Here is a 27,162-nt window from a genome sequence, read left to right as displayed (position 1 = left end):
CTGGTATAAGGAAACAAATCTGCATCTGTTTTATGTGCCCTTTGTGTTGGAAGTGTGATGCCCTAGCCCTGCTCCTGGGGCTGGTAATTGTCCTACCCTGTTCTCTGGGTAATGGCCAACCATTCTCCCTGGCACTATAATCTTTCCTGTGTCCTATCCCAGCGTCTGTAGTCTTGCCACACATGGATGGATGGATATGAAATATGATGACCAACTCCACAAAAAACTTAACTTGATTCAGTACACATTTACTGACTCGAGTTATGTCCCAGGCACTGTGCTAGGTACTGGAGAGCTGGAAAACACAGTTTAAAGGATATGACAGACGCCTAACGAAACAGCCACAATGCCATGTGATAAATGCTTTAGCAGACGCATGTACAAAGTGCTATGAAAACTTAGGCTGGGGGGTGATTAATTCCTCCTGAGAAAGGTCAAGAAAAGTCACAGAGAAGAGTTTACATTTGGAAGGTGACCCTGAGGGTGAGGGGAAGCATCCCTGGCAGAGAGCAAAGCCAACGAGAGTGGGAGTGCTTACTGTGCTTAGGCAACTTGGACTGAGTAGCCTGGTGGACCAAAAGTGGTGTTTTTTCCAAACGTGGTCCTCAGACCATCTGCACCATAGTTCCCTGGGGAGCCTATTGAGAATGCACATTTCAAGTCTCCAACCTCATACTTACTAATTTAGAATCTCAGGAATGGGGCCTCTGTAATCTTTATTCTTAACAAGCCTCCTAGATGATTCTTAAACCAATTAAAGCAGTGGTTCTCTACCTTGGTACGCTGTAATCACTGGGTTGTGGGTAGGGTGCTGATATTGGTACCTAAGTCTCACCCTCACAGATTCTCGTTTAATGCATCTGGGGGTGTGGCCTGGACATCTGGGTCTCTGAAGTGCTCCTTGTAGTTCTAATGCGGAGAACCACTGCACCCAACTTGAGACACGCAGAACCAGAGCGTTAAGATTCCAGATGAAAGAGGCACATGGACAGCTGCTGTGAATTATTACAGGCATGTAAGCAGTTCCTAAAGAGTTTTCCATGCTAGTTTGGAGAGCTTAGTTTGATTTTATAGGTGATGGAGAGAGAATGGGAGAGGTCACTCTTACAAGCTCACAGTTCTGTTTATGTCTCATTACATCATGGGGATAGATCACATAGCTAGTCAGTGGTACAATTAAGACAGACCCATGTCTTCTGACTTTCTCTCTGAGCCGTGTCTGCTGTTCTAAGCTGTTGTTGCAATGGTGAACTCTTACATTTTGCATGCTTTGAGTGGTAAATTTTATAATTATGATGCTTGGTTCCTATAGCTACTTTGTAAGAAGGTTTCAGCAATTAGTGCCTCATGCTTGCTAAGTCTACTGAAGAAGAAAAACACTTTGCCTAAAAATACAAGTTTTACCAGAAAGGAAGTAGAAATATAGAAAATAGGGAATTTCAGGTTCACATAATTTTAGGCCTTATGATTAGAATTTTCATATAGTAGATTCTAGAATTATAGCTTGCCATTATCATGATTTAGAGCCCCAGAACCACTACCCTGGGACAAGAAGAGGCTTTGATGGTTCTGTGGTTGAGTGCAGGGAAGGACATGATGTGGTTACATTTCTTTGGTGCTTTGACCTTTGTCTTGCCCTCTTTTTAAGTCTTCTGACTTTGTTTGCTGGTGTTCTTACATGAGGATGTGGGAAATGAACTCATTGCTTCTCTCACAAAGCAACACAATGGTGCCTTTGGCTGTGGCTTTATGGAACCTGGGAACACAACATAATGTCTGACTCAGTGCCTGACATGTAACAGACATTCAAGGCTTATTTGTTGAACTGAGTTGAGATGAAATTTGTGGAGCTGCACTGAATTACTATGAGGGCAACTTTAGACAAGTCGTTTCTACCCTCCAATCTCACTCTTTTCTCCTACAAAATAACAAACAGGAACCAGACAATTCCTGATGTTCCTTCCCACTCAGACATTATATATTGACCTCTCTTTTTCAAAAAAGTTCAGAAATTTCGACCTAGGCATGACTTTGAAGGTCAACTAGCCCAACCCACAGTTTGTTCAAGGCAGAGCCAGACTATTCAAAGAAGTGGAGATTTGGCAACTTTGTGGTTTGTGTAATAGTGAAAGTCAGCCAAAAAAGAATAATTCAGATTAGAAATCATTTGAGGGCCAGAATTATTCTCTTTTGCTCAATATCCATCAAGTTAATGAGAAATAGTTAACTCTGCTTTGGTTTTCTTCTTTGTTTTCTACTGGTATATAACTTACATACAATAAAATGCACAAATCTTAAATGTACAGCTTGATTAATATTTACATATGTATCTGTCCATGCAACTACCTATCACATCAAGATACAGAACATTCCAACACCTGGAGAAAGCTCCCTCATGCCCTCTTATAGTCACTATCCTTTCTCAAGGAAGAGAGGTCTAATTTCTACCACCATAGATAGGTTTTGTACTTTATATGAATGGAATCACACAGAATATAACCTATTATGTCTGATTTTTCACCCAATATAATGCCTGAGACTTATCCATGTTATTTCATATGTCAGTAAGTTTTTATTCTTAATTGCTTTATGTGACTCTTATGACTATATCACATAGTATGACTACTGCCTTGAAGAATATTAGCTACAGCTCAGGAGAAAAAGCCAGAAGACTTGGGTTCTAATCTTAATTTTGCCACAAAGTAGTTACGTAAACTCTCTGGGCCCGTTTTCCTCCTTTGTGAATGAAGATGTTGGGCTAAAGAATCAGCTGCAAAAATCCTAAAGTTCAACAAATAGTATATATGAATCACAGACGCAATAAGCAGTTGTAAGATAGTTACAATCATGTATCTGACTCATCAAGAACTCCTGTCAAAGAACTCATATCAAGAATGTATAAGGAACTCCTATAAATCAGTCAACAAAAGATTTTTAACTCAACTAAAAACAGGAAATATGCTGTGTGTGTGTGTGTGTGTGTGTGTTACTGTTGTCATGATGGAGATGAAATCTGTTGAATGGGAAATCATGGGATACCATGATCATGTTAATGAATATATTTAAACACTCAGAAACATTTGGACATTTGGTCATCTACATACTGTGGAAGCTGATTCTTAAAGAAGTAGCCTTTTGTATTTTCTGCAAGGGAGACATCATATTTAATGTTAGCAAATGCATGAAATGTACATAAAAGGGCTTCACAAACTGTAAAGCTTTCTGCAAATGAAAGGCATTATTATTATTCCAGATACACTATGAATACAGCTGACATCAAGCACCATTCATCTCAATTGCAGGTGTAACAACTAACAGGAGTGTTTCCCTTTGTGCCTTTGCCATGGCCTTGGGAGAGTGTCTGAACCTAACACACAAATAACAGCTGTGATTTTCATCGAGCCTTTTGAGCGGATAAGCAAGGTGAACATTGAATGCATAGCGACAGATTTTCACTTGGGCAGCCATATAATTATTTCCTCAGACTGTGAAAAGGGAAAGTTTTAACAGACCTCTTGGATGTGACCTTTGTTTTTCCCCCCACCTGTTCACAGTTACTGTCACAGAATGTGTCATCTCTCCCACGCGCATAGTGGGAAAACAGCTTTGCCATCCAGAACACAGGGAGTGTTATGCTGTGTCAGGGATACAAGAGCCTGCTTATGGCTCATTGTCCATTTCCCAGTTAGGCTCCCTCCCCAAGCACTGGTGTTTCCTGCCCAAAGAGCCTGCCTGGGGTCCTTATCATTTCAGCAGAAATAAGTCAGCAATGCAACCAGAATTTTTTCAGAATGCTTGTGGTCTCTGCCTTGCCCTTTTAAAAGATTTTGCAACTCTGGTCTTCCCTGAACAGGGTGAGAAATTGTCTCAACAATGTAATCAACCCAGATTGGTCAACCAAAGGGAATTTGCTTGTTCACTCACATTTGCAGCCTGTATCTTCTTGGACCAGGATATCCCCATGGCTCTGCCCCTTGATGGGTGACTAACTCTAACTCTCGGGTATTCCCTTTCCAGGACTGTGCATAGATGTATTTCAGATGTTGTATTTGCCCCTTAGTGTTTTCCCTATAATAGACTTAGCAGTTCTGTAGTAATATAAACACACACACACACACACACACACACACACACACACACACACACACACACACACACACACACACACACAACTAATCTAAGTACTATAGTTGTAGAGTGAAAAGTGTTTCAGAGTCCAGAAAACCTGGGTTTCAATCCTGGATTTATCATGCTACCGGGATGATAAGTCTCAGCTGCCTTATCTGTAAAATAGGTATAAAAATATCTTCCTTGCTCTCAGGATTCTTGTGCTGTTGAGAGAGGCAATGCTCGGACACCTTCCCAGAGAGGTCCGGCCCACAATAATTGCTTCATAAACAGTGGGTGAAATTGTTTGATAGATTGTGCAACTGGGACAGATCACCCTGTGCAGGCAAGTGGCCAGTCCACGGTTTGCAGTAAGTTAATAGCAGACTTAGGACAAAGCTAAGGCTGAGAGCTCTTTAACACTCTGGAGTAAAGGGGGCCTTATCCAGGTTTGGGAAGGAGGCAAAACAAAACAAAACAGAATGAAACAAAGCACTTCAATAAGGTGAATTATTAATAACTAAACTGAGTGGCCTGTAGTTGGATGACATGCTAGAGGTTTTTGTTTTTATTTTTATTTTTGAAATGCTAATCCCTCTTTATGTTTCAACATTTTTTTCCCCTGTTCAGCCAGAGGCATCTATATTGCTTTGAGGGTTAGGATAGATCAGGAAAAGTGAAAAGAAACTAATAGGTTCTTGCAGCCCACAGCAGAAGCATGGATTTAAACGCCAAAGCTTTTGATTTGTAAGAGCCAGGTTTTGTTGAAAGAAAGAGTCCTTGAGAATTGTCTTTAAGGAAGTAGCCTGTAAAATCTATGATGTAAAATTAAGTGACAGAACAAGGAAAGAACCAGGTTACCATGCCCCCTCTTTGGGATAACAGGTGGTGGTTACCTGATTAGAAGAGGGAGAGGGTAAGTGGTGAGCTAAGGGTGGCAATGAACAGGCTAGACCTAAAAGGACCACATGGAGAGGGGCTGGTGAGTGCAGACAGGTGGTGTGCCCTGCCGACTATGCACTGCCCTTTAGGAGAAGGCTGTGTTAGCTATTTCTCTCAAACTTTTCTGTTGAGAACCTTCTGTAAACAGCTGCCTGCATGTCACCCATAGCTGTCAGCAGAAGTGATACCCCATAACGTCCCAAGATTTTGTGAAGCCTCATAAGAGTCACCTGCTTGCATATTTCTCATTTTAATGGCCAAAGACACTAATAAATGCCATGAAACATAGCCTCAGTTCCCAGAAGGTGGGTGGTGATATGGAGGGTAGGCCCCTAGCCCTTGTGATGGATGTACCAACCATCTTCATTACTTAGATTTAACTTTAATTTTAGGAGTTAACAGAGCATAGTGATTAAGAGTATATACCTTATATCCTGGTTCTCTTCCTTTATAAGATGGAAAACTTCGAAGAAATTTGAAAAGTTTGAAGAAATTTGGAAATAGTTCACCTCTTAGTTTCCAGATGGCATAATCACAGTATATGCCATGTATATTTGCAGTGATTAAACAAATCAATACACATGAAAGGCTTAGTTAAAACAACGCCTGGTACATAGTAGAATTCAATAATTGTTATAGTTGTTCTTACTGTCCGTGTTCAGCCACACCAGGGCAAATGTGTGTGTGTGTGTGTGTGTGTGTGTGTGTGTGTGTGTGTGTGTGCAGGGGTGGGAGTAGCAGAGCAGGGGGGAGTAGTACAGAGCTGACAAACTCTAGCAATTTTTTTTTACAATAACCATTTTCACTATCTCGACTTTCTGAGGTTGTTCACTAGATTTTTTTATTCATTCATTTGTATATGCTTTCAAGAAATATTTATTGAACCTGTTCTACAGGCCTGCCAAGGCACTGTTCAAGGTGCTGAGATAAAATGACATTTAGAGACATCCTCATGTATCCCGCCTTCATGTAGTTTGCAGCCCCAACTGGTCTCTTCCAGTAACTCCTTTCCGTTTATCTGATCTGGGGACTCAGGCCAGTCCCTTGAGTGAATTTCCTAGTGTTGGCAATCTGGGATTCTGCAGCGGGCCATAAAATGCATGGTATATGGGTTTAATAATGTCAGGGGAAATTTTCAGTTAATCCCTTGGACTGTGGGTACACTCGGGATTCAAAGGCCAGACCAGAATGGCATGAAGAGAAACAGAGAACTGGTAATTATCTGGTGAATTTGGGTCATGTGGAAAGCCAGACCAAATTACTTTAGCCAAGGAAAAGATGATTTTTTTTTCTCTTCACATGAATTAGTAGTTTTGGTAAGATTTTGCAGGAGTCTCCTTTCCCTTCTCTGCTTTATTCCACCAGGTGTTTTCTAGAAATCCCATTGTGGAAAAGATATAAAGACAAGGACTTTTAGGGAAATGACAACTGTCCATTCATGAGGTATTACGTGGGGAGCCCTGGTCTTACTTCTGGTATGTATTTTGAAAATTGAGGCAAGGTTCTTTCATATTAAGTTGGCAGTGCTGTCATAAAACCAATCAACTCTTAGGTGCTCTGACTTTGAACTAAATCTGACAGCTTCTCTTTATTTGTTAAACAAATGTTTTGAGTTAGATGCTTATGTCTCTTTTAGTTCTAAATTAAATTATTACAAATTTGTATTTCCAAGGCAAAAGCAAATGAAGGGGACATGCTTTAATTTTTATGTTTTGAGTCATTTATTAACCTTTTAATAGAAAATTTCAGTGTATTCCCCATCCAGGAAATGGTAATGGAAATTGCCTACTTCAACATGTAATCTATAAAATCTTGTTAAATAGTGTAATGAGAATTTGTCACTTTGTCACCTAGCTGACCTTTTACAACCCTTGAAACCCAAAGTGAAGTGACACCTTCCTCAACTTGGGTGAAGTGCCCACATATTTTACTGTGTTCTCACCAAAAAAACCTGCAAGCCAAAATTTCAGCTAGTCCCAAGTCCATTTTTAAGCAAAGTGCATAACCAGAAGTTGGCACAAACATTTGTGTATCATGCTTTCCATATTCAAAAGCTGTCTGAGACTCATTTGATTAAGCATAAAAATAACTCTGCGAATGTCATTAGAAAGGCTGATGAACATCCCATGTCTGGTCCCTTGAATTTGTATTCTGGAGATGCATTATTAAGTCACCGCTAAGAACCTGATCATGCTCTCTAGAGTTTGAATTATTTTCATTTTGAGTTTAGAAGGTTTAATTTTTCTATTTCCATTCAAAAGAAAGGAAACAGCTGGTAAATTAGGGAAGGCCAGTACAGTTTATTTGGCTACGTAATCTCCACTGGGTTCTCTGGTTAACAGAGAATCTTTATTCCAACCAGGGCCCCCTCCCTGCCAAATCTCTTCACTAAACTGAGTTGTGATTAGAAAAGAATAAATGACATTTTATTTCATTTATGGCTTCTTCCAAGCTTCATACCCCTCCTTAAGTTTTCCTCTTACCCAACTTTTCCTTGGCCTTGGGCATTTCTTCTCCCTGGCAGCTCTTCAACACAGGATGTGCAAAGTTCTTGTCCAGCCTTATAGACTACTTTTGAATGCATCATTTCCTCATCCCTTCCTTGGGTTTAACTGTTATCTGTTCCTTTATTCATTCCACAAACATTAATTCTTATACACAAAATGGCCTTGCATACTTTAGATTGGAGCTGTCAACTTAATGTTCAGACATGGAAATTCTTTTCACTTCCTAAGACTTGTTTCTCTGATTGAGGTGCTTCTTTCTAAAGTCAGGAAGACCAAAAGACACCAAAAATACATGTTGTATATAGTAGACAATGTTCAAAATATAGAGAGATGTTGACTGAGAAGGTATTACTTGAAGAACTTGTTAAAAATGGATATTTTAGGAGATTAACCTGAAGATGGCAGTGAAGGAAGATCCTGAAATCCTGAACTCACCTCCTTTCATGGTTACGATAAAACTACATATGCAACAGTTCCCTCTGGAAAAGACCTGAAAACAATTTGAACATCTCCTCCACAACAAAGGATAAAAGGGCCACATTGAAATAAGTAGGAGAGGCAGAGATGTGGTCTCACCAAAAACCCAACTTTCAGTGTGCCAACCCACAATTGGGAGGGATCTCACAAATAAAGAACTTCCCCCTGAGGGGTGAAGAATTTCTGCCCCACATTAGCACCCCAATCCATGGTATCTGCATTGTAGAGGGGAGTCCCCAAAATATCTGGCTTTGAAAAGCCAACAGGGTGTATATCCAGGAGAACCACAGGACTGTAGTCACTGGAGAGTGTGCTCTTAAAGGGATCACAAGCAGATTCACTCACCCTCGGACCCAGTGCAAAAGCAGCAGTTTGAAAAGTGCCTAGGCCACAGGAGGAGATGAATTTGCTTATCTTAAAGCATCTGCTGGATGGGAAGGAGCATGTTAGAACTCTCTGAGGACTGAGGTGCTGGGGCAGATTCCATTTTTAGGTCCTCCCTATACCTTGCTAACACCAGCGATGGCAAGGGCCATTTTTGTATTTTCCTTCATAAGCTGCTAGCTCCAGGATGTGCACCCTACTCCCATGCTACTTCTACAGGCCTGCTCCTGTGGCCCTGTCAAAGTCAGCGGCCAAGTGCTTCACATCGCCACCATGTCTGCGGGCCTGCCAAAGCCATACACGTAGCTCACACAGGGGATGCACCTTAAGTGCTTGGCTCTGGTGGCTAGGAGATAATTGCATTTTTAGGACCCATGGATCTGAAATAGATAAAAGAGATGATTGTCAGGTTACCATCCCCAGGGCAGCACACATAGATCAAAACATACCCCCCAGTCTTCCTATGAAAAAGGTCTGTCTACTTGTCCTAAAGATTCAGCCTGAGGGACAGGCTTCAAGCTTACACACATCTAATGGCTATGAAAGTGCTCTCAGGGAATGTAGGCTAAGGGATGCCATCTTTGTTTTCTTCTTTGGCCTAATGACAGCTTATCAGTACCTTTGGGAAGTGAGCTCCTATATTCATCAGGAGCTCCAGTTTTTGCAACTGTCACAAAGAGGATACCTCTAGATCATCTTGTCTGGAGGCCAGCAGTGTTTATAATTGATGTCCCAAAGGGCTATACATGTTTGCATATTTAGAAGCTGCTGCCTGAGGGACTACCTTCCAGTCAGTGTTTTTTGAGGTCTCTCCCTCTGGAACACTCACAAGTTTTGGCACACCCTCAACAGCTGGGCCCCATCAAGAATAAACCAGGCTGCTAAGATAATCACAAAGATTCATGAGACAGTCATGAGCTAGGGCACTTAAATGATGCAAGGCCACTCCTTCAAGACTGGGAGAGATAGCCATTTCACCTAATACATAGAAACAAACACAGAATGTTGAGCACAATTAGGAAATAAAGGAATATGTCTCAACTGAAAGAACAAAATAAAACACCAGAAAAAAGGCTTAATGAAAAGGAGATAAGTAATTTACTTGATAAAGAGTTCAAAGTAATGGTCATGAAGATGGTCACTGAACTTGGTAGAATGATTGAACTCAGTAAGAACTTCAACAAAGAAAGAGAAAATATAAGAAGTTACCAAAGGAAAGTCACAGAGCTATAGAATACAATTAACTTAACTGAAAAGTACACTACAGACTTCAACAGTAGACTAGATGGAGCAGAAGAAAGAATCAGCCATCTGGAAAATGGCAGTGGAACTCACCTAAACAGCAGCCAAAAGGAAAAAAGAATTTAAAAAGTAAAGAAAGCTTAGAAGACCTATGTATTATAGGTGTTCCAGAAGAAGGGAGGGAGAAAGGGCAGAACACTTATTTGAAGAAATAACAGCTAAAAATTTCCCTAACCCAGAGATAGAAACAGATATTTAGGTCCAGGAATCCCAGAAAATTCCAGACAAGATGAATCCAAAGAGAATCACACCAAGACACATTATAATTAAAATGTCAAATTTAAAGAAACAATCTTAAAAACAGCAAGAGAAAAAGAACTTGTTATGTACAAGGGAACCTCCATAAGATCATTAGCAGAACTTTACAGGCTAGAAGGGAGTTGTATGATATATTCAAAATGCTGAAAGGAAAAACTTCCAACCTAGAGTACTCTACCCAACAAGGTTATCATTCAGAATTAAAGGACAGGTAAAGAGTTTCCAGACAAGCAAAAGCTAAAGGAGTTCATTGCCTCTAACATTTCAAGGCCTTTGAAGAAATATTAAAGGGACTTCTTTAAGCTGAAAAGAAAGGACACTCTTTAGGAACAAGAAAACAGAGGAAAATAAAAATACTACTGATAAAGGGTCTTATAAATCTAGTATGAAGGTTGAAAGACAAAAATAGTAAAGTATAATTGAGTAGTTAAGGGATATACAAAGTAACACAAAATATGACATCAAAAAATATGGGGAGGGGGAGGCATATAGAAATGCAGTTTTAGAATGCATTTAGATTTAACTATCAACTTAAAATTGACTGTTCTTTATATACAGACTGTTATTCATGAGCTTCATGGTAACCACAAAGCAAAAACCTATAGTAGATATACCAAAGGTAATGAGAAAGGAATCTAAGCATAACCCTGTAGAAAGTCATGAAATGACAAGAGACAAAAGCAAGAGAAAAAGAAAGGAACAGAGAGGTACTACAAACCAGAAAACAATGAACAAAATGGCAATATGTACATACCTATCAATAATTATCTTAAATGTAAATGGATTAAACTCTCCAATCACATAGAATGGCTGAATGGATAAAAAAAAATAAGACCCATTTAGATGGTGCATATAAAGGATGCACTTCAGGTGTAACAACATACAAAGATTGAAAGCAAAGGGATGGAAAAAACATGTTTCATGTGAATGGAAACCAAAATAAAACGGTGTAGCTCTACTTATATCAGCAAATAGACTTTAAAACAAAGACTAATAAAAGACAATAAAGATGGGCATTATGTAGTGAAGTATAGATAGATAAAAAGAAAGAGGGAAAGAAAGAAAGAAAAAGAAAAGGAAAGTCTTAGTCCATTTAAGCTGCTATAACAAAATAGCACGGATTGGGTGGTTTATAAACAACAAAAATTTATTTCTTACAATTCTGGAGGCTGGAAGCCCAAGATCAGGCTGTGAACATGGTTGAATGAAGGATCTCTTCTGGGTTATAGACTTCTTGTTGTATCCTCACATGGCAGAAGGAAATAGGAGCTCTGTGGAGTCTCTTTTATAAGAACGCTAATCCCACCCATGAAGGCTGTACCCTCATGCTGTAAGCATTTTCCAAAGGTCCCAACTCCTAATATCATCATGAGGGTTATTAGGATCTCACATATGAAGTTTGGGAAGACCCATTCAGTCCTAGAAATGAATGAATGGATAGACAGATGATAGATAGGTAGGTAGGTAGGTAGACAGATAGATAGATGATAGATAGATAGAAAGGAGGGTGGGAAGGTAGAGCAAAGGAGGAAGGAAGGAAGGGAGGAAGATAATTTAGAGCAAGGAATGGACAAGGGCACTGAAGGAGAGAGTGTGGAGAGAGGAGAGTGGAAGACCCAGGACTAAACCCAGAGGAACTCCATTGCTCAGAGTTTGGGTTAAGGAAGTGGGTTTTGAGAAACTGTAGTCATAAAGGTAGAAAGTGAACCAGAACATTGTGGAGCCACTGAGTCAGGTCCACAAAGTGTTACAAAGAGACAGTCAGTGTTTACATTGAAAAGTGATAAAATATTTAGTAAGTTACTTTTGCAGCATAGCAGATATTGGTGGCTTTTCTTCAATAATTTTATATTAGCAAACACCGTATTGAGGCAGAAGTGAAGAATGAATGAGAGGTGAGGAAATGAAGATAAATGTGTGGGAACTTTTGATCAAGAAGGGGTCAGAACATAGGAGGGTGTAGGCCCAAGAGTTATTTTTAATGGGAGATACTGGAGAAGGTATGCATGCTAACAGAAATGGCACAGTAAAAAGGTAAATATGAAAAAGAGGGAAAAGGCAAAATGTAAAGAACAAAGTTCTTGAACATATGAGAAAGGATAGCATCCAACCCTTGAAGAAAAAATGGTCTTTGATAGAAGAAAGGGTACTTCCTCAAGGGTAATAGGAGGAAAGAAGAAAAAAAAAATTGCAGCTGCAGGTAGGTTTAGCAAAAAAAACGAGGGTGTGCCTATCTGTTTAAAAGTTTCTAACAGTCACATTAAAAATAGTAAAAAGAAACATGAAATTAATTGTAGTAATACATTTTACCTACTGCCAAGATACTGTTATTCCAACATGTAGGTCAATATAAAAATATTAATTATGTTGTATTCTTCTTTATGTCAAGCCTTTGAAATCCAGTATGTATTTTGTACCTATAGCACATCCCAGTTTGAATAGCCATATTTCAAGTGTCCAATGGCTGTTGTATTGGACAGTACAATTCTAGTTGGTGCTGACTGTCAGGCAGTAGATTATAATTACTAAATTTCAGAAGAGAGATCAGTCTAGCATCATCTGCATGGAGGAGGAAACCTGATGTGGGATGGAATTTATAAGGAAAAGAATGCTAGAGGAGAAGCAAACCCACAACAGAATGGGGTAATAACTCATTTTGTGAAGGTTTGCATGGCCTCAGAAAAGAGGTGAATTAATAGTAGTGATTCAATTAATGTTTTCTCATATTGCCCTCATTTTCTCTATTTCCAAGTACCTTGTTCATGTATTTGTTTATTGTCCATCTCTTACTATAATGTAAGTCTGTTTTTTTATGGTAATATTCCCAGAATAATACTTCTCACACATTAAGACTCAATAAATCCCTGTAGAATAAAAGCCGATTTTTAAATTAAGGTCTCATTGATAAACAATCTTATGAATGTTTCTCATGAGCAACATTGTGGTTACTACATTCACCCAAATTATCAAGTCCCTGCATACCCCATTGCAGTCACTGTCCGTCAGTGTAGTAAGATGCTATAGTCACTGCTTGTCTTCTCTGTGCTATACTGCCTTCTCCGTGACCCCCCTACATTATGTGTGCTAATCATAATACCCCTTAGTCCCCTTCTCCCTCCCTTCCTGCTTGCCTTACCCACCCCCTTTCCCTTTAATAACTTCTAGTCCCTTCTTGGAGTCTGTGAGTCTGCTGCTGCTTTGTTCCTTCATTTTTTGCTTTGTTGTTATACTCCACAAATGAATGAAATCATTTGGTACTTGTCTTTCTCCACCTGGTTTATTTCACTGAGCATAATATCCTCTAGCTCCATCCATGTTGTTGAAAATGGCAGGATTTGTTTTATTCTTATGGCTGAATAATATTCCATTGTGCATATGTACCACATCTTCTTTATCCATTCATCTACTGATGGACACTTAGATTGCTTCAGTGTCTTAGCTATTGTAAATAGTGCTGTGATAAACATAGGGGTGCATATATATTTTTGAATCTGGGATCTTGTTTTCTTTGGGTAAATTCCAAGCTAATTTTTATTGTAAGAACAGAATGTACAATATGATTGTTACATGGAGGAAAAATAAACTAATGATGGACTAGTAGAGAATTCGATTCCTAATGAATGGCATTGCTAATAAGGGTCCAGGAGTTCAAAAGAGAAATCCACAGGGTTTGAAGTAGCCTAGAAAAACAGAGTTATAACATGGGCTACTTCTTAAATAATGGCTAGCCTTTGGATATTTGGAAAAGAAGGGGGATACTTTTGAAGTAGGGTGAATGGCTTATGCAAAGGTGGGGATGCATGTGAATAGTTTAGTTGTGATAGATATTGGGAAAATGTAAGCTATCAGGTTGGAAGAGTAGCCCCTGAGGTTTTTGAGAAAGCATGCTAAGCACAATTTTAAGAATGGAATACAAAATGGATTGAAGAGGGGAGAGCTGGTAGGCAGTTATTGCAACTGTCCAGAAGGTGATGAAAGTTGCACTACAGTGATGCCTCTGGGAAGAGGCAGGAGGAGAAGACGAAACATATTCAAATAAAAGCCTCAGTGAAATTTTTGTTTTGGACTAAATATGAATTGGATGGTCAAATGTGTTGCCAAGGACAACTCTGAGGTTCTGAACTTCGTTGACTGGGTGATGGTGCCATAGTCTGAAAGTTCCAAATGGAAACTTTTTTTCAGGGGTGGGAGCAAAGAGGGGAAAATGGGTTGAAGTGAAAGTGATGGAAGATATCCAAGTGGAAACTTCCAGTAAGCCTTCAGATGACTCAGGGATTCAGAGAATGTCTCTTTCCAAATCTTCTGTACTTTTTGCCTATATAGAAAGTGTTTCTGTGTTTCCCTGCGGCTCTGTTTACATTCTTATGAGTGGTTTGAAGCTCCTTTGACTTCAAACTTGCATTTGTTTTGGGCATGGCTGGAGCAGAGTGCTAACGAGCCCAAGATCATGGGTTTGATCCCCAGAAGGGGCAGTTAGTTTCACGGAGAGGAAAACTGTGTTCCCTGGTTCACAGACTTCTAATCCTGTCTATTTGTCTCTAAACTATGTAGCACTATTCTCAAGAGGCCTCAGCGCGTAAGTATGAGTAGTTGTGGGCAATTCATTAGAACTACTAGAAGAATGGCACCACATGGGTTTATTTGGATTGCTCCTTCAAGAAGCTTTGTCTACCTCACTCCATTAGCTCATGAGACAGAGATCACATTTTCAGACCCAACATCATGACCGAATGACGATGTGAAACTGTCATGTTCATGCCTGCCTACATCTGTTCCCACATTCACTTCTCAGATAAAAGACAGGGTGATGATCCAGGAGCATGTGGTTCTTTGGTGCAAGGGTCTCCTTGAAAGTGTTGAAATATTATCAGTTTGACTTTGAGAACTGGCTTACTAATGTTGCGCAAATACACCCTGGAGAGCATGACTATGCCCAAAAACTCACTAAGCAAACCTTTCAGTGACAAATTTTCCTTATCTTATCAAGTTGTTTTAGCTTGCTGCATATTCTTACTGGGAAATACAAGTCTACACTCAAAATTCTTGTGAAATGGTCATACAAGGATACAGCATAGAATGTGCTGTGTTTAAAAGAGTAATGTTGTCCATAGAACAGCCATGGACGAACCCACAAAAGGCACCTTCCACACAAGTGCAGTCGCCAGAAGTTACTGGGATAGCATCTCAAGTCTGTTTCTGTGGATACTGCATATTCAAAAATCAATCCTAGACCTTCTCAAATTGCTTTCCCAGTTAACGGATATACCCCTGGGTTCTGCAGGAGCCACCCCAAAGAAGATTTGGAATGATGTTATCCACATATTCAAAGATTCAAAATAAATTCTCACAGCTTAAGAAGGACTTGAAAATAGGTTCACTTTTCTTTCAGGGACTGTGTTTGCCACACCAGATATATTTCTATTATTTGACATTATGGAAAATTTAGAAGGCTGAGGAATAAGAGACCAGACCATCAAATGTCATTTAATAGATTGCTAAGAATAACAGTAATGTCTTTGAAGAATGTGTGGAAAAAATATGACTAAAAGTAATAGGCAGAATAAAGTTGTATGCTGGTGTTTTGGGTCATGCATAACTATAAACACTTGACTTACTTGCACCATTTCCTTGAATGGATTATATTGACAAGAGTAATTATTTTGGTATATATATAAAGAGAGCTTGATATTATATAAGTAGTTAAGAATCATCACATGGAAAGTCTGTAGCTCTACCAGCTGTGTCGAGCTGGGGTGGTGGAAGAGAAAGGACCATTGATACAGCAAGAAAAGCTTATACCGGGGAGTTTGCATTTGCCTTTTTGTATTGCAAGGATTTTGAGGTTCAAGCAGTACTCTTCACCTGATTTTGCTAAGTCAGAATCAAATTAGGGTAAAAAGGTGGTCACTTGGTCAGTGTCAGAAAAGGTGAGCCCATGAATCGGCGTGTACACAGAGAAGGGTAGGACATACCCAATGGAGAGAATTTTATCTAGGATATCATAGATCCTTAATATTCTCATTCCTAGTAATAACAATGAAGTGGTGATAATAGAAGTAATTGTGCAATGTGCCAGTGTTTTCATCTGGCCATAGAGAAATTGAATAGACAAAAAAAACAAATTAAGACAATGTGATGAGTTTCCATTAAGCTTAATTTGTTAAATCTAAGAAACTACCTTTTATTCTGAGATTATCTCCATGTTTTTAAATGAATTTCCTTGGGATGACATAATGGTAGTGATTGGTGTTTATACAGAAATGTTCTTATTTTAGCCAAATAAAGATTTTGCCACCTTATGTCAATTTCTACGTTTAATTTTGGAAAAATTTCACTATTTTGGATAACTGTAGAAGAATTTGAATGGTAATGCTTAATTCTCAAATACCAATATGATGCAGATGATATTATTATTACTATTATTGTCATTTTGCAAAGGAGGAACTGAGCCTCACAGAAGCTGTTTTAATTTGTGCAAAGCACTTAGCTAGAAGTGTCAGAGCCACAGCACAAATCCACAGCCACCTGATTTCAGTGTTCATGCTTCTTACCACTATGTTGCTCCTGTGGGTATTAGAGTCCAATGAGCAGAAACTATTCTAGGCACTTTAAACAGGTATTTAATACAGGTGATGGAAAGATAAGTAGCCAAATAAGAGGGGGAGTCAACCCAGAAATTAAGAATATCAAGAAGTCACTACCATACCTCGGATTAGAGAGACGCAGAGAAGAGGTGGTGTTTGCATCTGAGAAAAACCTCCCAGATGGGTCCATGTTCCCTGGAGGGGCAGGATGCTGTTCTAGGTGGGGAGTATCAACCATGGAGAGAAGAACTGCAATTATTGCTGAGGATGCTACTTTAAACAGAGAGAAAAGGGAGAAATACCCTGATTTCTTCCTTCCTTTTGACCTCCAGTCTTTTGTTAGTGTATCCTATTAGCAAAACCTACCCGGAAACCCAAGAACATGGGGACTTGAAAATGTAATTTCTTGTGAAATAGAGCCGATGAAGGGAACATTGGGAAATGGACATAAGAGCAAACAGGTAAACAATCAGTACATAGCACAGTATGTACTTTACTAGCATAAGTATATATTTAATTATTTCACTGTGCCTTGTACTGTGTCAGTGAGGTCTAGAGATACCAGAAGAGACTTCTCAATATTCACAGTCTAAGAGCATTTATTTGGCTGAAGGAAGGGAATGGGAATATTTTCATTTCCAAGTGACTGTGAGAGCAATGAGAGACGAAATAAGGAGAGAATTTTGGTCTAGGGATAACTTTACCTTTGAGCATTTTAGGTTCTAAAAGGGTGGCTGAATTAGAAATTCTGGGCCAAATAAGGGGGGAGCACAAAATCCTGTGTGTTATTTCGGCTTCTCTTACTGTTGTTGTCTCCTCTTCTCTTTAAAGGAAAAATAATACTCTCTTTCATCTTTTAGAGATATGGGATTGAGAAGGAAAGTTCCACGTTTGCAGGGTAGAATGATGGATTCAGCCTGAATGGAGACAATGATCATCGGCAACCTCCACACCTCCACCAAATTTCCTTTTGGGGAGAGAGAGACTTCCCCCACCGTTCCCTCTGGAGGAGGCTGGGGCCTAAGTAGGAGCCACAGAGGTAAGTGAATGAAGTAGAGTTAGGAAATTATAGGACAGTTACTCCATCTTTAGCTTTCGTGGTAGCAACCGCTGAAAAGAGAAATCTTCCTTCTAGGCCACATTTCCTATCTGAAACCCAAGGTCACATTTCACGTCTGGCATAGTAATGCTGCAATTGGCTCAAATCCAATTTACATTGGCTTCTGTGTTTAGTGGTTGCTTTGTTCTTTTTGAAATCATCTCATCCCATCACAGGGTAAAGAAAGAACATTTAGAAGCCAGATGTTGTATTAACCATAACCATTATCTTTTATTGGATCCCAGAGATTTAATCTCTATCCATAAACAGGTGAGGGAGACAATAAGTTTTCAGCTCAGCTTTACACTTCAAGATGTCTCATCGAGAAGAGGGCACAGGCTCTGCCATCCATCTGGCCCTGTGACTCAGGGAGAATTATAATTGGTGCATAGAGACCAGACAGTGGTTCAGCCCTATCAGACTCAAAGCTCCCCCTTTTTATAACACGTATTTTGTGATATATCCTTTAATGTCCCCAAGTGAAATTCATAGATAATACCGATGTATACAATTTCAACAAAAATCAAAATGATGTCGAAACTGTAATATAAAGGAACACTAAAATGAAAACAGTTTATAATAAAATAACATGCATTACAAGATAGAAATGCTCAGGCACGACTCTATTTGACAATATAATGAAGTGGTTAGATGTTTATACCTATGTGGTGAACCATGAGTGTGGCAGCTGCAAGCAGACTGATGCAGGGAGAGAGATTAAAAGAGCACGATTAGCATTGCCATCGATGATGTTTTTCTAAAACAGGGTACAACATGTTGAAGTCCAAATGACGTGAAGTATCACCTCCCCTTGATTTACTTGGTAATTGCATTCCTGGAAAATTTATCTTATATTAAAATCATGCAAAAATACTTCGAGTTTATAAATAAATTTGAGATATAGTCTAGGCTTTGGTAATTATATCAGGTGATTAGGTTTCTCATCTACATGAAATGTCTGGAGCCCTAATTGATGCCCAACAGACGCCAATACATCCCTCCTTAATCATCATGAGTGACAACGCCAGGTGTCCCTGCATGTTTCCAGTATGCCACTAGGGCTGGCACTGTACCACCAGGAATCCCTAGAGTGGGGTGGCTAAGGTCTTTCCAAAGGGCAGGGATATAGGTAGTTGAATCTCATGAAACTCACTCCATGACTCCACATTTTTCTCTGTAGAGGCCCTGATTCAACCATGTTCCTTGAGACCATGCTGACTTAGATAAGCTGTCAAGAGAACAGTAGGTGTATTTTTGCTAGGGCTCTTAGCAAAATTCTTTATGATCAGCTTCTAGTTTTACTTATGTGGACATGGTTTATTCCTGGCCTGTGTAAGGGTCCAGACATACCGTTCCTCACTGAGGTATCCTAAAATTGGTTTGCCACCAAGTGTTACATACACAATGTGAAGGGCTATCAAGGACCAACATTGCAGTGTGAACAAATAGAGGACTGGTAAGGTGGAAAGCCCACTAGATACATTAGTTATTGAGCAGAAATGCTGATTTATCTTAATCATATCACACTCAAAAATAGCTTAGATGCAATTAACTATATTTCTGCCTGTAGCATGTAAAACCAAATTTGAACAAGAATTTATCAGTCAGAATATGGAACTGTCCTTGTGTCTGGATTGGGGCATGAATGGTGAAATAGCAAAAACACAGATTTTGATGTCGTCAGATGCAGATTCAAGCACACCCTGCCTCTCTGTGACCTTCAGTAAGTTAATAATGTCTTCGAGCCTACATTTCCTCATGTGTAAAATAGGGCTCCATTTTTATAAGGACTAATAAGGTAATATAGGTAAACAACTTGGCATGGTGACTGACACATACTAAGTGCTCAACAAATATGAACCATGTTATTGTTGGGGGTGGTGACTATTATCACTCATTCAGATCTTACAGGAAGAAAAAATGTCATTTTTGAAAAACAGGCTGTAATTTGACCTGGATGGACTTGAAGGAAGATAGAATTACTCTTAGGCACAGAATTGCTCTTTTGTTTAGGAAAAAATACCTTTTGGATATATTCAGTAATAAAGGGTAGGCAGACGCTGTGACAGAGGAAGATTGCTCTGCATAAGAACGTCAATAGAATTTTTTTGCAGGTTCTTCCTCAGGGAGAGGATGAAGGGTTGGGTAGAAAGTAACTCCCGGGAGAGTTTGCAGAAGAGAGGAGGGGATTACTAAAATGATAGAAGGCACATGAACAGCCATAAATTCCTTAATGGATTTTAGTAACAATGGTCTTTGACACTGGCAGCTGTTTTCCGTCTTGTGCTTCGTTGTCTCGCAGTTCATCATCCACAAAACCTTTAGTGAAACGTGGTACTCAGATTAGCCTAGTGTGAATGAAGGGAGGGTACATGGTGGAGAGAAGCAATACAGTTAGAAGCTTACAGCCACAGGAGGCAAGATGTGCAAGCAGGACATGGATGCCTGGAGAATGTTAGTCCTAGGGACAGCCATGGGACTGGGGTGTGTGACAGTAATGGTAGCTGCCTGTGGGGAAATAATAAAGGAAACTTCAGTATTATTATTAATTTCTTAAAATCAAGTACAAAGCTTACGAGCCTCCTTTATGTTTAGGTAACTTTCCAAATAGTTCATAGAGGGTTTAAGAAGAGGAAAATGAAACGAGGTGTTTTTAAACAAGAGGGAGACTAATCTTTCCACCTTGTTCTTTTGTGAGTTTGCTCTTCACAGTATCTATTCAGTAAAGAATTAGAAAGATTTATTAAAACAAAAACTCAGTACTGAGAGATCACGTTCTTACAAAATCTTTCAATGTAAGGGTAGATTAAATATCACTTGTATATTTTGTGTCCTATATGATAGACCGTCTTTTCCCAATGCTTTTTGTCGTGGATTAGAACTCACTGTTGAGTTACAGTGAGGGGGTCAGTTACTTAAATCTGCTTTATTGTTAATGCATATACTGTACAGTTCATACATCTCTTACATAGTTTGTACAAATTCTTTGAAACATTTATCTTTAAATATAACCTATAATTCTATAAGATATCTCCATTCTGATATATGATTAGTTTTATTTTTCTGGGTAAGTTTTCATGTTTATTTGTTGCAATGATGCTGATTAATAAAAGTGCAATATAACAATAGGATTTTTAAGGAATGACACATTATACCAACATTGTCCAAAAGAACTAATTAATCAAACATTAATTTTAATGTAATTTCTAAAGAAAGATATATCATTTTATTATGACACTCTAGCCATACATTTTCAAAATATGCTTACTAAACAGTAAATGTAAGATAATGATTCAGTTAGTTACATTTTTAGGAGTCATCAGGATTTGACATTTCTCTGCCATAAATGAATTGAATAATAATTTCAAATACAATCAGAGTTAATTTAATGAAAGAATTCTTTTGAACAAAGACCAATATAATAAATGATCATTATTTTCTGGTTTCAAATAGCAGGGAAATTAATTCAGTGTCTGTAAGTTTACTTATTACACTTAGCCTATAACTCTAGTTCATTAACTCTCTTAGCAAAAAGAGATCTGACATGGTATTTGGGGCCTTTATGTAAACTGAATACAAGCTGCATGATTGAAAGTTTTGATATTTTGAATAGACATTTTAATAATACAGAGACACAGATAAGAGATATAAGTAGATGGCTTGAGGTTTCAGAGTCCCTCCTGAAGTATGTTTAGTAGCAGGCACAAGATAAATATCCAAACAAAATCAGATTAAGGGATTAACATAACTTTGCTATGGGTGGGTGAGTAGGGCCAGTTGGTGGTTTGCAAGGGATTTTTGAATTGTTTTAATTTTTCTGGTTTTCACATCAGTGCATTTTGGACAAAAGAAAATGAGCTACTTTTGGGATACAGTAGCCTGGGCAATTAGAAAAAAGAAGATTCTAAGGATTGCAAAAGATCATTTTGAAGATGACAGGTGATTCAGCAGGGGTCAAATAGGAAAAACTCCATCTCCATTTCATCTCTTATTTCAATTGGGCTGTAACACTTGGACTTTTGTGTTCTCCTTTTTTTTAATAAATTTTTTTCCTTGGAAGATCTTATCAATGACAACCAAAGAATAGCGGAAGAGAGGGACCACGTGTCAGATCAGTGTGTGATCATAAATTAAGAGGGAACATGTGAAATATATGTTTTTAAAGAGATCCATTTAGCTCTAGAATTTCAGCTTGGTCAACCCTCTATAAAATTCTGAAGCAGATGGTAAATGAATAGAGATAGTTGGAGGAATAAAGACAGTTTCAAAAATTCCCTGGGCCTCTGTCTTACCTATGTGAGGTTTCCTAAAAAAAGTGTTGTTCCAGATAGGACTTGGTAATTTCAATCAGTATCTTCATCCTGTATCATATGTACTTAAAGACAGTCTTCTCATCTCTTTTTTAAAAAAATATAAACCACACAAAAAAGATATCTATGTATCCGTTTCTAATACCTAACAGGAAAGTCTTTTAGAATATTAAAATAGCGATAAGCAAATATATACTATAAGATTAAACACTAGCATTGAAAACAAACAAACAAAAAAACCCAAAAACATAGAATCAACAAGATTTTCCTCTTGCTTCTGCCCCCTCAGATTCTGGACTTTATGATCATTGAAGAAGAGGGGCATAAAGAATCAAAATTCTTCTATTTAAAAATTTTGAAACAGTGATGCTACGATGATGCATAAATCAGATTTATCTTTTGAAAACACTGATGGGAAAGCCCAGGTGATGAGTGGAAATGCTCTTTTTTTTATGAAGAGAGCCCAACAGGATCTGTCTCTAATAAATTAGTAAATCTTTTAAGATTAAAAATAGCAAAAACATTTTAAATAGTCTGATTATAGCTTCAACATGTCAAACATACATTTCTATCTAGCCTATAGTTTCAAAGAGTCTATGTAGGCTTATCATCCTTCATTCCAATGTAAAAAAAGACGAAAGAACCAAGTCATTTTTGAACATTAAGATATTCATAAAGACTATATAAAGTAAAAAAACAAAAAAACAAAAACAAAAAAAAATCTTCACAGATTGTTAGCCATCTCTTTTAACAATTTCTAATAAATTCTTCTCTTTCCTTATCAGTAGATAACCCCCATCTCATAAGGAAATACTTTCTAACACTTCCCAATGAGATCAGTGATTGCTTTTTATGAGAGCTACTGCTCTTTGAGATGTTTAGATGAAGGGAGAATATCTTCTATAAACCAATAAATGCCAAAGAATTACTCAAGGGGGATGTGGCAGAGGCTATTTTTTGTTGGTGAGTCTATGTATTTTTTCTGTTTTTATTGTCTCCACTTGCCGAATATCTGGGTTTTTAAGCAGAGAGTACAAAAATCAGTAACTTAGTTATCTTTTTAGTTCTGCCACTTGCCTCTAAGGTCTTTTCTCTCCCCCTTTATATATACTCCATGCTCTTGGTCAAGGTTTTCAGATTGGATAATATATTGCTAATTTTTGCTGAGCTTAAGAGCCAACAAAAATAATCTTCTACATTGAAGAAAGTTTCCATTTCCTCTCCTGCACCCCCAAACTCACAATTTGGTGAACAGTACTCTACTTGTGAATGATAAAAACTTGAAAGGTGGTGGTAACTAGACCTAATGCTATTTTATTAAGCCATCTATCTATAGATTTGTTGTTTTCATACTTTAAAAAAATATGTCTATGCTTTATTTTTTTTGTTTTTTTTTTTTAGTCAAGTACTTTCTTAAAGAAACAATAGCACCACATTGGCATAGCTGGCCAAACAATAAATGGGAAAGCAAAATGTGCTACATCTTCCGTTTAAGCAGTCTCCCAAGTGCTTAAACTAGCAACAGAAACCCTGGAGCCACAGTGCATGCGATGGTTTCATCTACACAAACACAGACATTCCAAGGAGGGGAAGGATTTTCAAGGGAGGCCAGGCCATTTTTTTTTCTTTTTAATAAGATTTTTCAAGGAAGCTGTTTCTTCTCCATATTCCACTGGACTCAGGATGAGTGTGTGTGTGTGTGTGTGTGTGTGTATGTAGGACAGGTGTGGAAGAGTTTTTCCTTATCTCTAGAAGAGTGGATTCCAATGGAAACATGCATTAACTTTTCTGTGGAACCTTCTCACCTTAGAATAGTATCTATCTGGGGAAGTGGGAACAGAAATTTGACATAGGCAGTCAGTGTTGTCAATTAAATAGTAAGTAAGCCTGTAAGTTGAAAGCTCATTCTTACCAGTACTTATAGCTTTCTTATAAACATCCTGAAGTTGACTCATTTTAAAATTCTACAGCAAAGCTGATGAAATTTTGAGTTGTGAAATTTTAGGTACTTCCTTCTATTGATCCTGGGTTATTCTGCTGTAATATATAGTGATTGGCTGATTTTTGTAGTTTACATCAATTTGTCTTCTAGTTTTAATTCATTTGAAAATAAGATAGCGGGTTCATATAATTAGTTAATTTTCAATTAGTTGGTTTATGATACAGTTGGAGAAGACTATGTGTTAAAAAAAGTTAGGAAAGATAATATGGCTTTGCATATTTAAGCTTTCCTTACTGGGGCATATTTTGGCTGTGAATAGAATTATTAAGTGAATCAAATAGGTCATAGACATTGTTAGAATTTCCATATCCAACCAGGTCTGGAAATCCATAGGTCTGTAGAAGATTGCATGTAAAGTGCTACTGGGAGACAGTGATTTTAAAAGGTCTAGGAACAAGAAAAATCAGAAGTGCCATTTCAGGAAGAGGGGTCCAGCATCTCATTCCACAGAACCTATATTTCTGAAAAACAGATGAAGGGCAAAAATGATTTATATCTGTGCATAGTGATCAGAGCATTGATCAGCATGTCAGAGGTGCTCAGTTCAATAATACTGTGGACAGAGGGTTAAAATACTTGTTGGCTTAGTAGGGGCACCCACTAAATAGGCCTTTTTTTGGCATATGTTCCAAGGTTCAGGAAGTCTTTTTTTTTTCTTCCTTGCATCCAAATCTTGAGGTGAACCAGTGGGATGAAAATTAAGATGCTATTTTTGTTTTCCATATACACTTTCCAAGAATAAAAGGGATATAATTTGCATGAAATAATCAGGCCTGGTTGCTTTTCATCAGAAGGTTCTAAGGCAGATAGAAAGATCTGAATGATGGATGAATTCATTGTTCTAACAAGAAAATCTTGATATATAGAAAAGAAATATTTTCTACGCCACTGTGGGCCTATCCTTACCATTTCATTTTCTTGATATCAATTTTCAGTTGAAAGGGTAAGACACATTCACAGAGAGCTAGGAGGACTCTTCTAAGAAGAAATAAGGGAAAATTTCTAGTTGTGAAGGAAAATTTTGCATCTCAACTAGTAACCTTAGTCAAGTATATTTTAACAAAAAAATTTAAATATATATGTGTATGTATATACAGCCAAAGATAAGAGCAAAATTCATTTAAAGAGTAACTGTAATTTCTTTATTAGATATTACTTCAATATTTAAACTCTTGGACCATTTTTTAGATCGCCTGAAGAGAAGGAAAAACTTGTGTTTTCCAAAATAAATAAAGTATCATTTATATTAAAAGAAGTATTCCTAGATTTCTAGTAACTGCCTGGAAGAGTCAGTGAATGCTAACAAATGGAGTAAGCAACTTTTCCTGGCAGGACTCTTTTTCTGTTTTTCTCCTTTTCTCTTTTCCTTTCTCTCTTCTCACACACATTCATAAATCCAAATGCAGAGTTCAAAATCAAATTGTAAATCCAATGTTTTTAATTTATTTTGAAAAGTGTTTTAAACAAGACTGAGCTGTTCACTTTTAACAACTAGGTAGTTGTATAGCTTCATTGATAAGAATTGGCTGGTCAAGAGCATTTGGCTAATCAACTTTCAGCAATGCTGTGAATGGGTTGTTCATAGAATTCCTTGCATCCCAGCAACTCAAGGGCTCTGATCTTTTGCCCTCATAGCAACCCAGGATAAAAATCTGGAGTTTTATCTTTTTAATCCTTATACCACCCCTGTGAGGTAGGTAGATGGCGTATTGCCCCCATTTTGCAGATGAGGAAACTGAGGCACAGAGAGGTGAAGTGACTTGCCCAAGGTCACACAGTGGTGAGTCCATGGCAGAGTCGGCAGATGTTTGTTTCTTTAGTGAGAAAAAGAAACCAGGACTGTTAAGTTCCTAGCCTTCTGCTTTTTCCACTCCTCTCTGGACTCGCCAGTCAAATTTGTGTCAGTGAACTTTGTGTCGTAAGTTTCTCTTGGAAGGCATAACTGGGGAACCCTTGCCTTCTTTCCCAAATTGATGGATTTTTAGTTTCCTTCCCCTCTGTATCATCTTTGGCTCCAGGCTTCCTCTTTTGCTTTCACCTTTCACCGTTTTGGCCAGACTCTTTCATATAACAAACTACAAAATAGCACCATTGTACTAAAAAACAGAGTTTTACATACTGTTTGATACATCCTGTATTATTGATATGCTAAATTTACATAGTGCTCTATATGGAAAAAATTAAAAGAGAAGTTACTAATCAGGTTGCACACTAACTCATTTGAAGGAACCATTGTTAGTTTGAGACTTTCTATGCTTAAAACACAGCTACAAATGATTGGCCTTGAGGTTGCAACTACTTGCATTTTTTTTTTTAGCAAGATGTGGAAAAATAAAGCTTTGTGTCTACTAAAATAAATGCATCCAAATTATATTTGGTACAAATGCCACAGATGGAATCTTGTGGGTTAAAAATTGGTGTGCTACTTAACTGCTTGCTGCTGCTATTGAGGAGGCCAAACTGGCAAATATAAAGGTGACGAAAGGGAGCTGGGCTAGACAAGATGATCAGACACTGTAAAACAAACAGCCTGTGTTGCGTAGAAAGAAGTGCAAATAAAAAAAATTAATAAACCACTTAGACAAGGCTGCTGAATGAATGGCTCCAGCAGCCAAGATTCAGAGACAAATTTAGTGCAACTGGATCTATACAACACCCATGCATTTGTGGCTCTTGAGAGGCAGGGACTAAGATATATATATATATATATATGTATGTATATTTATATATATATATTCTCTATAGAACATTATTGATTAAGGATCAACAGCAATCTACCAACTCCAGGACCATTTCTGCAAGGTGCAAAGCTTTTAACAATCACTCCTACAATGTTGGAATGTTTACTTGAGTATTTCATTGGGGGGAAATGCCCATCTTTCGAAATGTTAACAAACTTATTTTTTTGGTAGGTCTTCTGGTGTTTAACAGGTAACTTGTGCACAGCCAAGGATCCTGCCGGTGGCATGTCATTCTTCACTCCTCAAGGAGGTCTTCCTACATTCTGTAGTTCTTGTTTCCTGTGCTTCCTCTACTTGTGTTCTTCAAATGTACTTCCTAAAAATAAAGGAGAAAAAGTAACATTAGTGTGATGAAGTTTTATGCACCCTACCCACCTATTTCTAATACTGACTCTCAACCATTCATATCTTATGCTTTATCTGTCAGTCTAATAGAGACCTTGGGCCTG

General features: G+C 38.1%; 1 protein-coding gene and 1 long non-coding RNA gene across 7 annotated transcripts in view; one reads left to right on the top strand and one right to left on the bottom strand.

The window, feature by feature from the left end:
* LOC130678954 (uncharacterized) overlaps positions 1-27,162 on the top strand; it is a 76,967-nt gene that overhangs the window by 39,111 nt on the left and 10,694 nt on the right. For 2 of the 3 annotated variants that reach the window (XR_008991930.1, XR_008991932.1), the window contains one exon: positions 17,422-17,600. This is a non-coding gene — a long non-coding RNA (uncharacterized LOC130678954). Of the gene's footprint in view, positions 1-17,421; positions 17,601-26,884; positions 27,002-27,162 lie in introns of those variants that run through there. The other variant, XR_008991931.1, reaches the window with a different exon arrangement.
* The window catches only part of IGF1 (insulin like growth factor 1), a 77,349-nt gene continuing 68,053 nt past the window's right edge, over positions 17,867-27,162 (bottom strand). For 3 of the 4 annotated variants that reach the window (XM_036891121.2, XM_036891122.2, XM_036891124.2), the window contains one exon: positions 17,867-27,029. In XM_036891121.2, coding sequence (XP_036747016.2) covers positions 27,004-27,029 — 26 coding nt within the window. In that variant the 3' untranslated portion in view covers positions 17,867-27,003. The remainder of the gene's footprint in view (positions 27,030-27,162) is intronic. The other variant, XM_036891119.2, reaches the window with a different exon arrangement.

This window comes from Manis pentadactyla, chromosome 10, assembly GCF_030020395.1.
Source record: "Manis pentadactyla isolate mManPen7 chromosome 10, mManPen7.hap1, whole genome shotgun sequence".
NCBI lineage: Eukaryota > Metazoa > Chordata > Mammalia > Pholidota > Manidae > Manis > Manis pentadactyla.
Note: the sequence above shows the minus strand (reverse complement) of the source record. Positions and strands in the feature narration are given on the sequence as shown.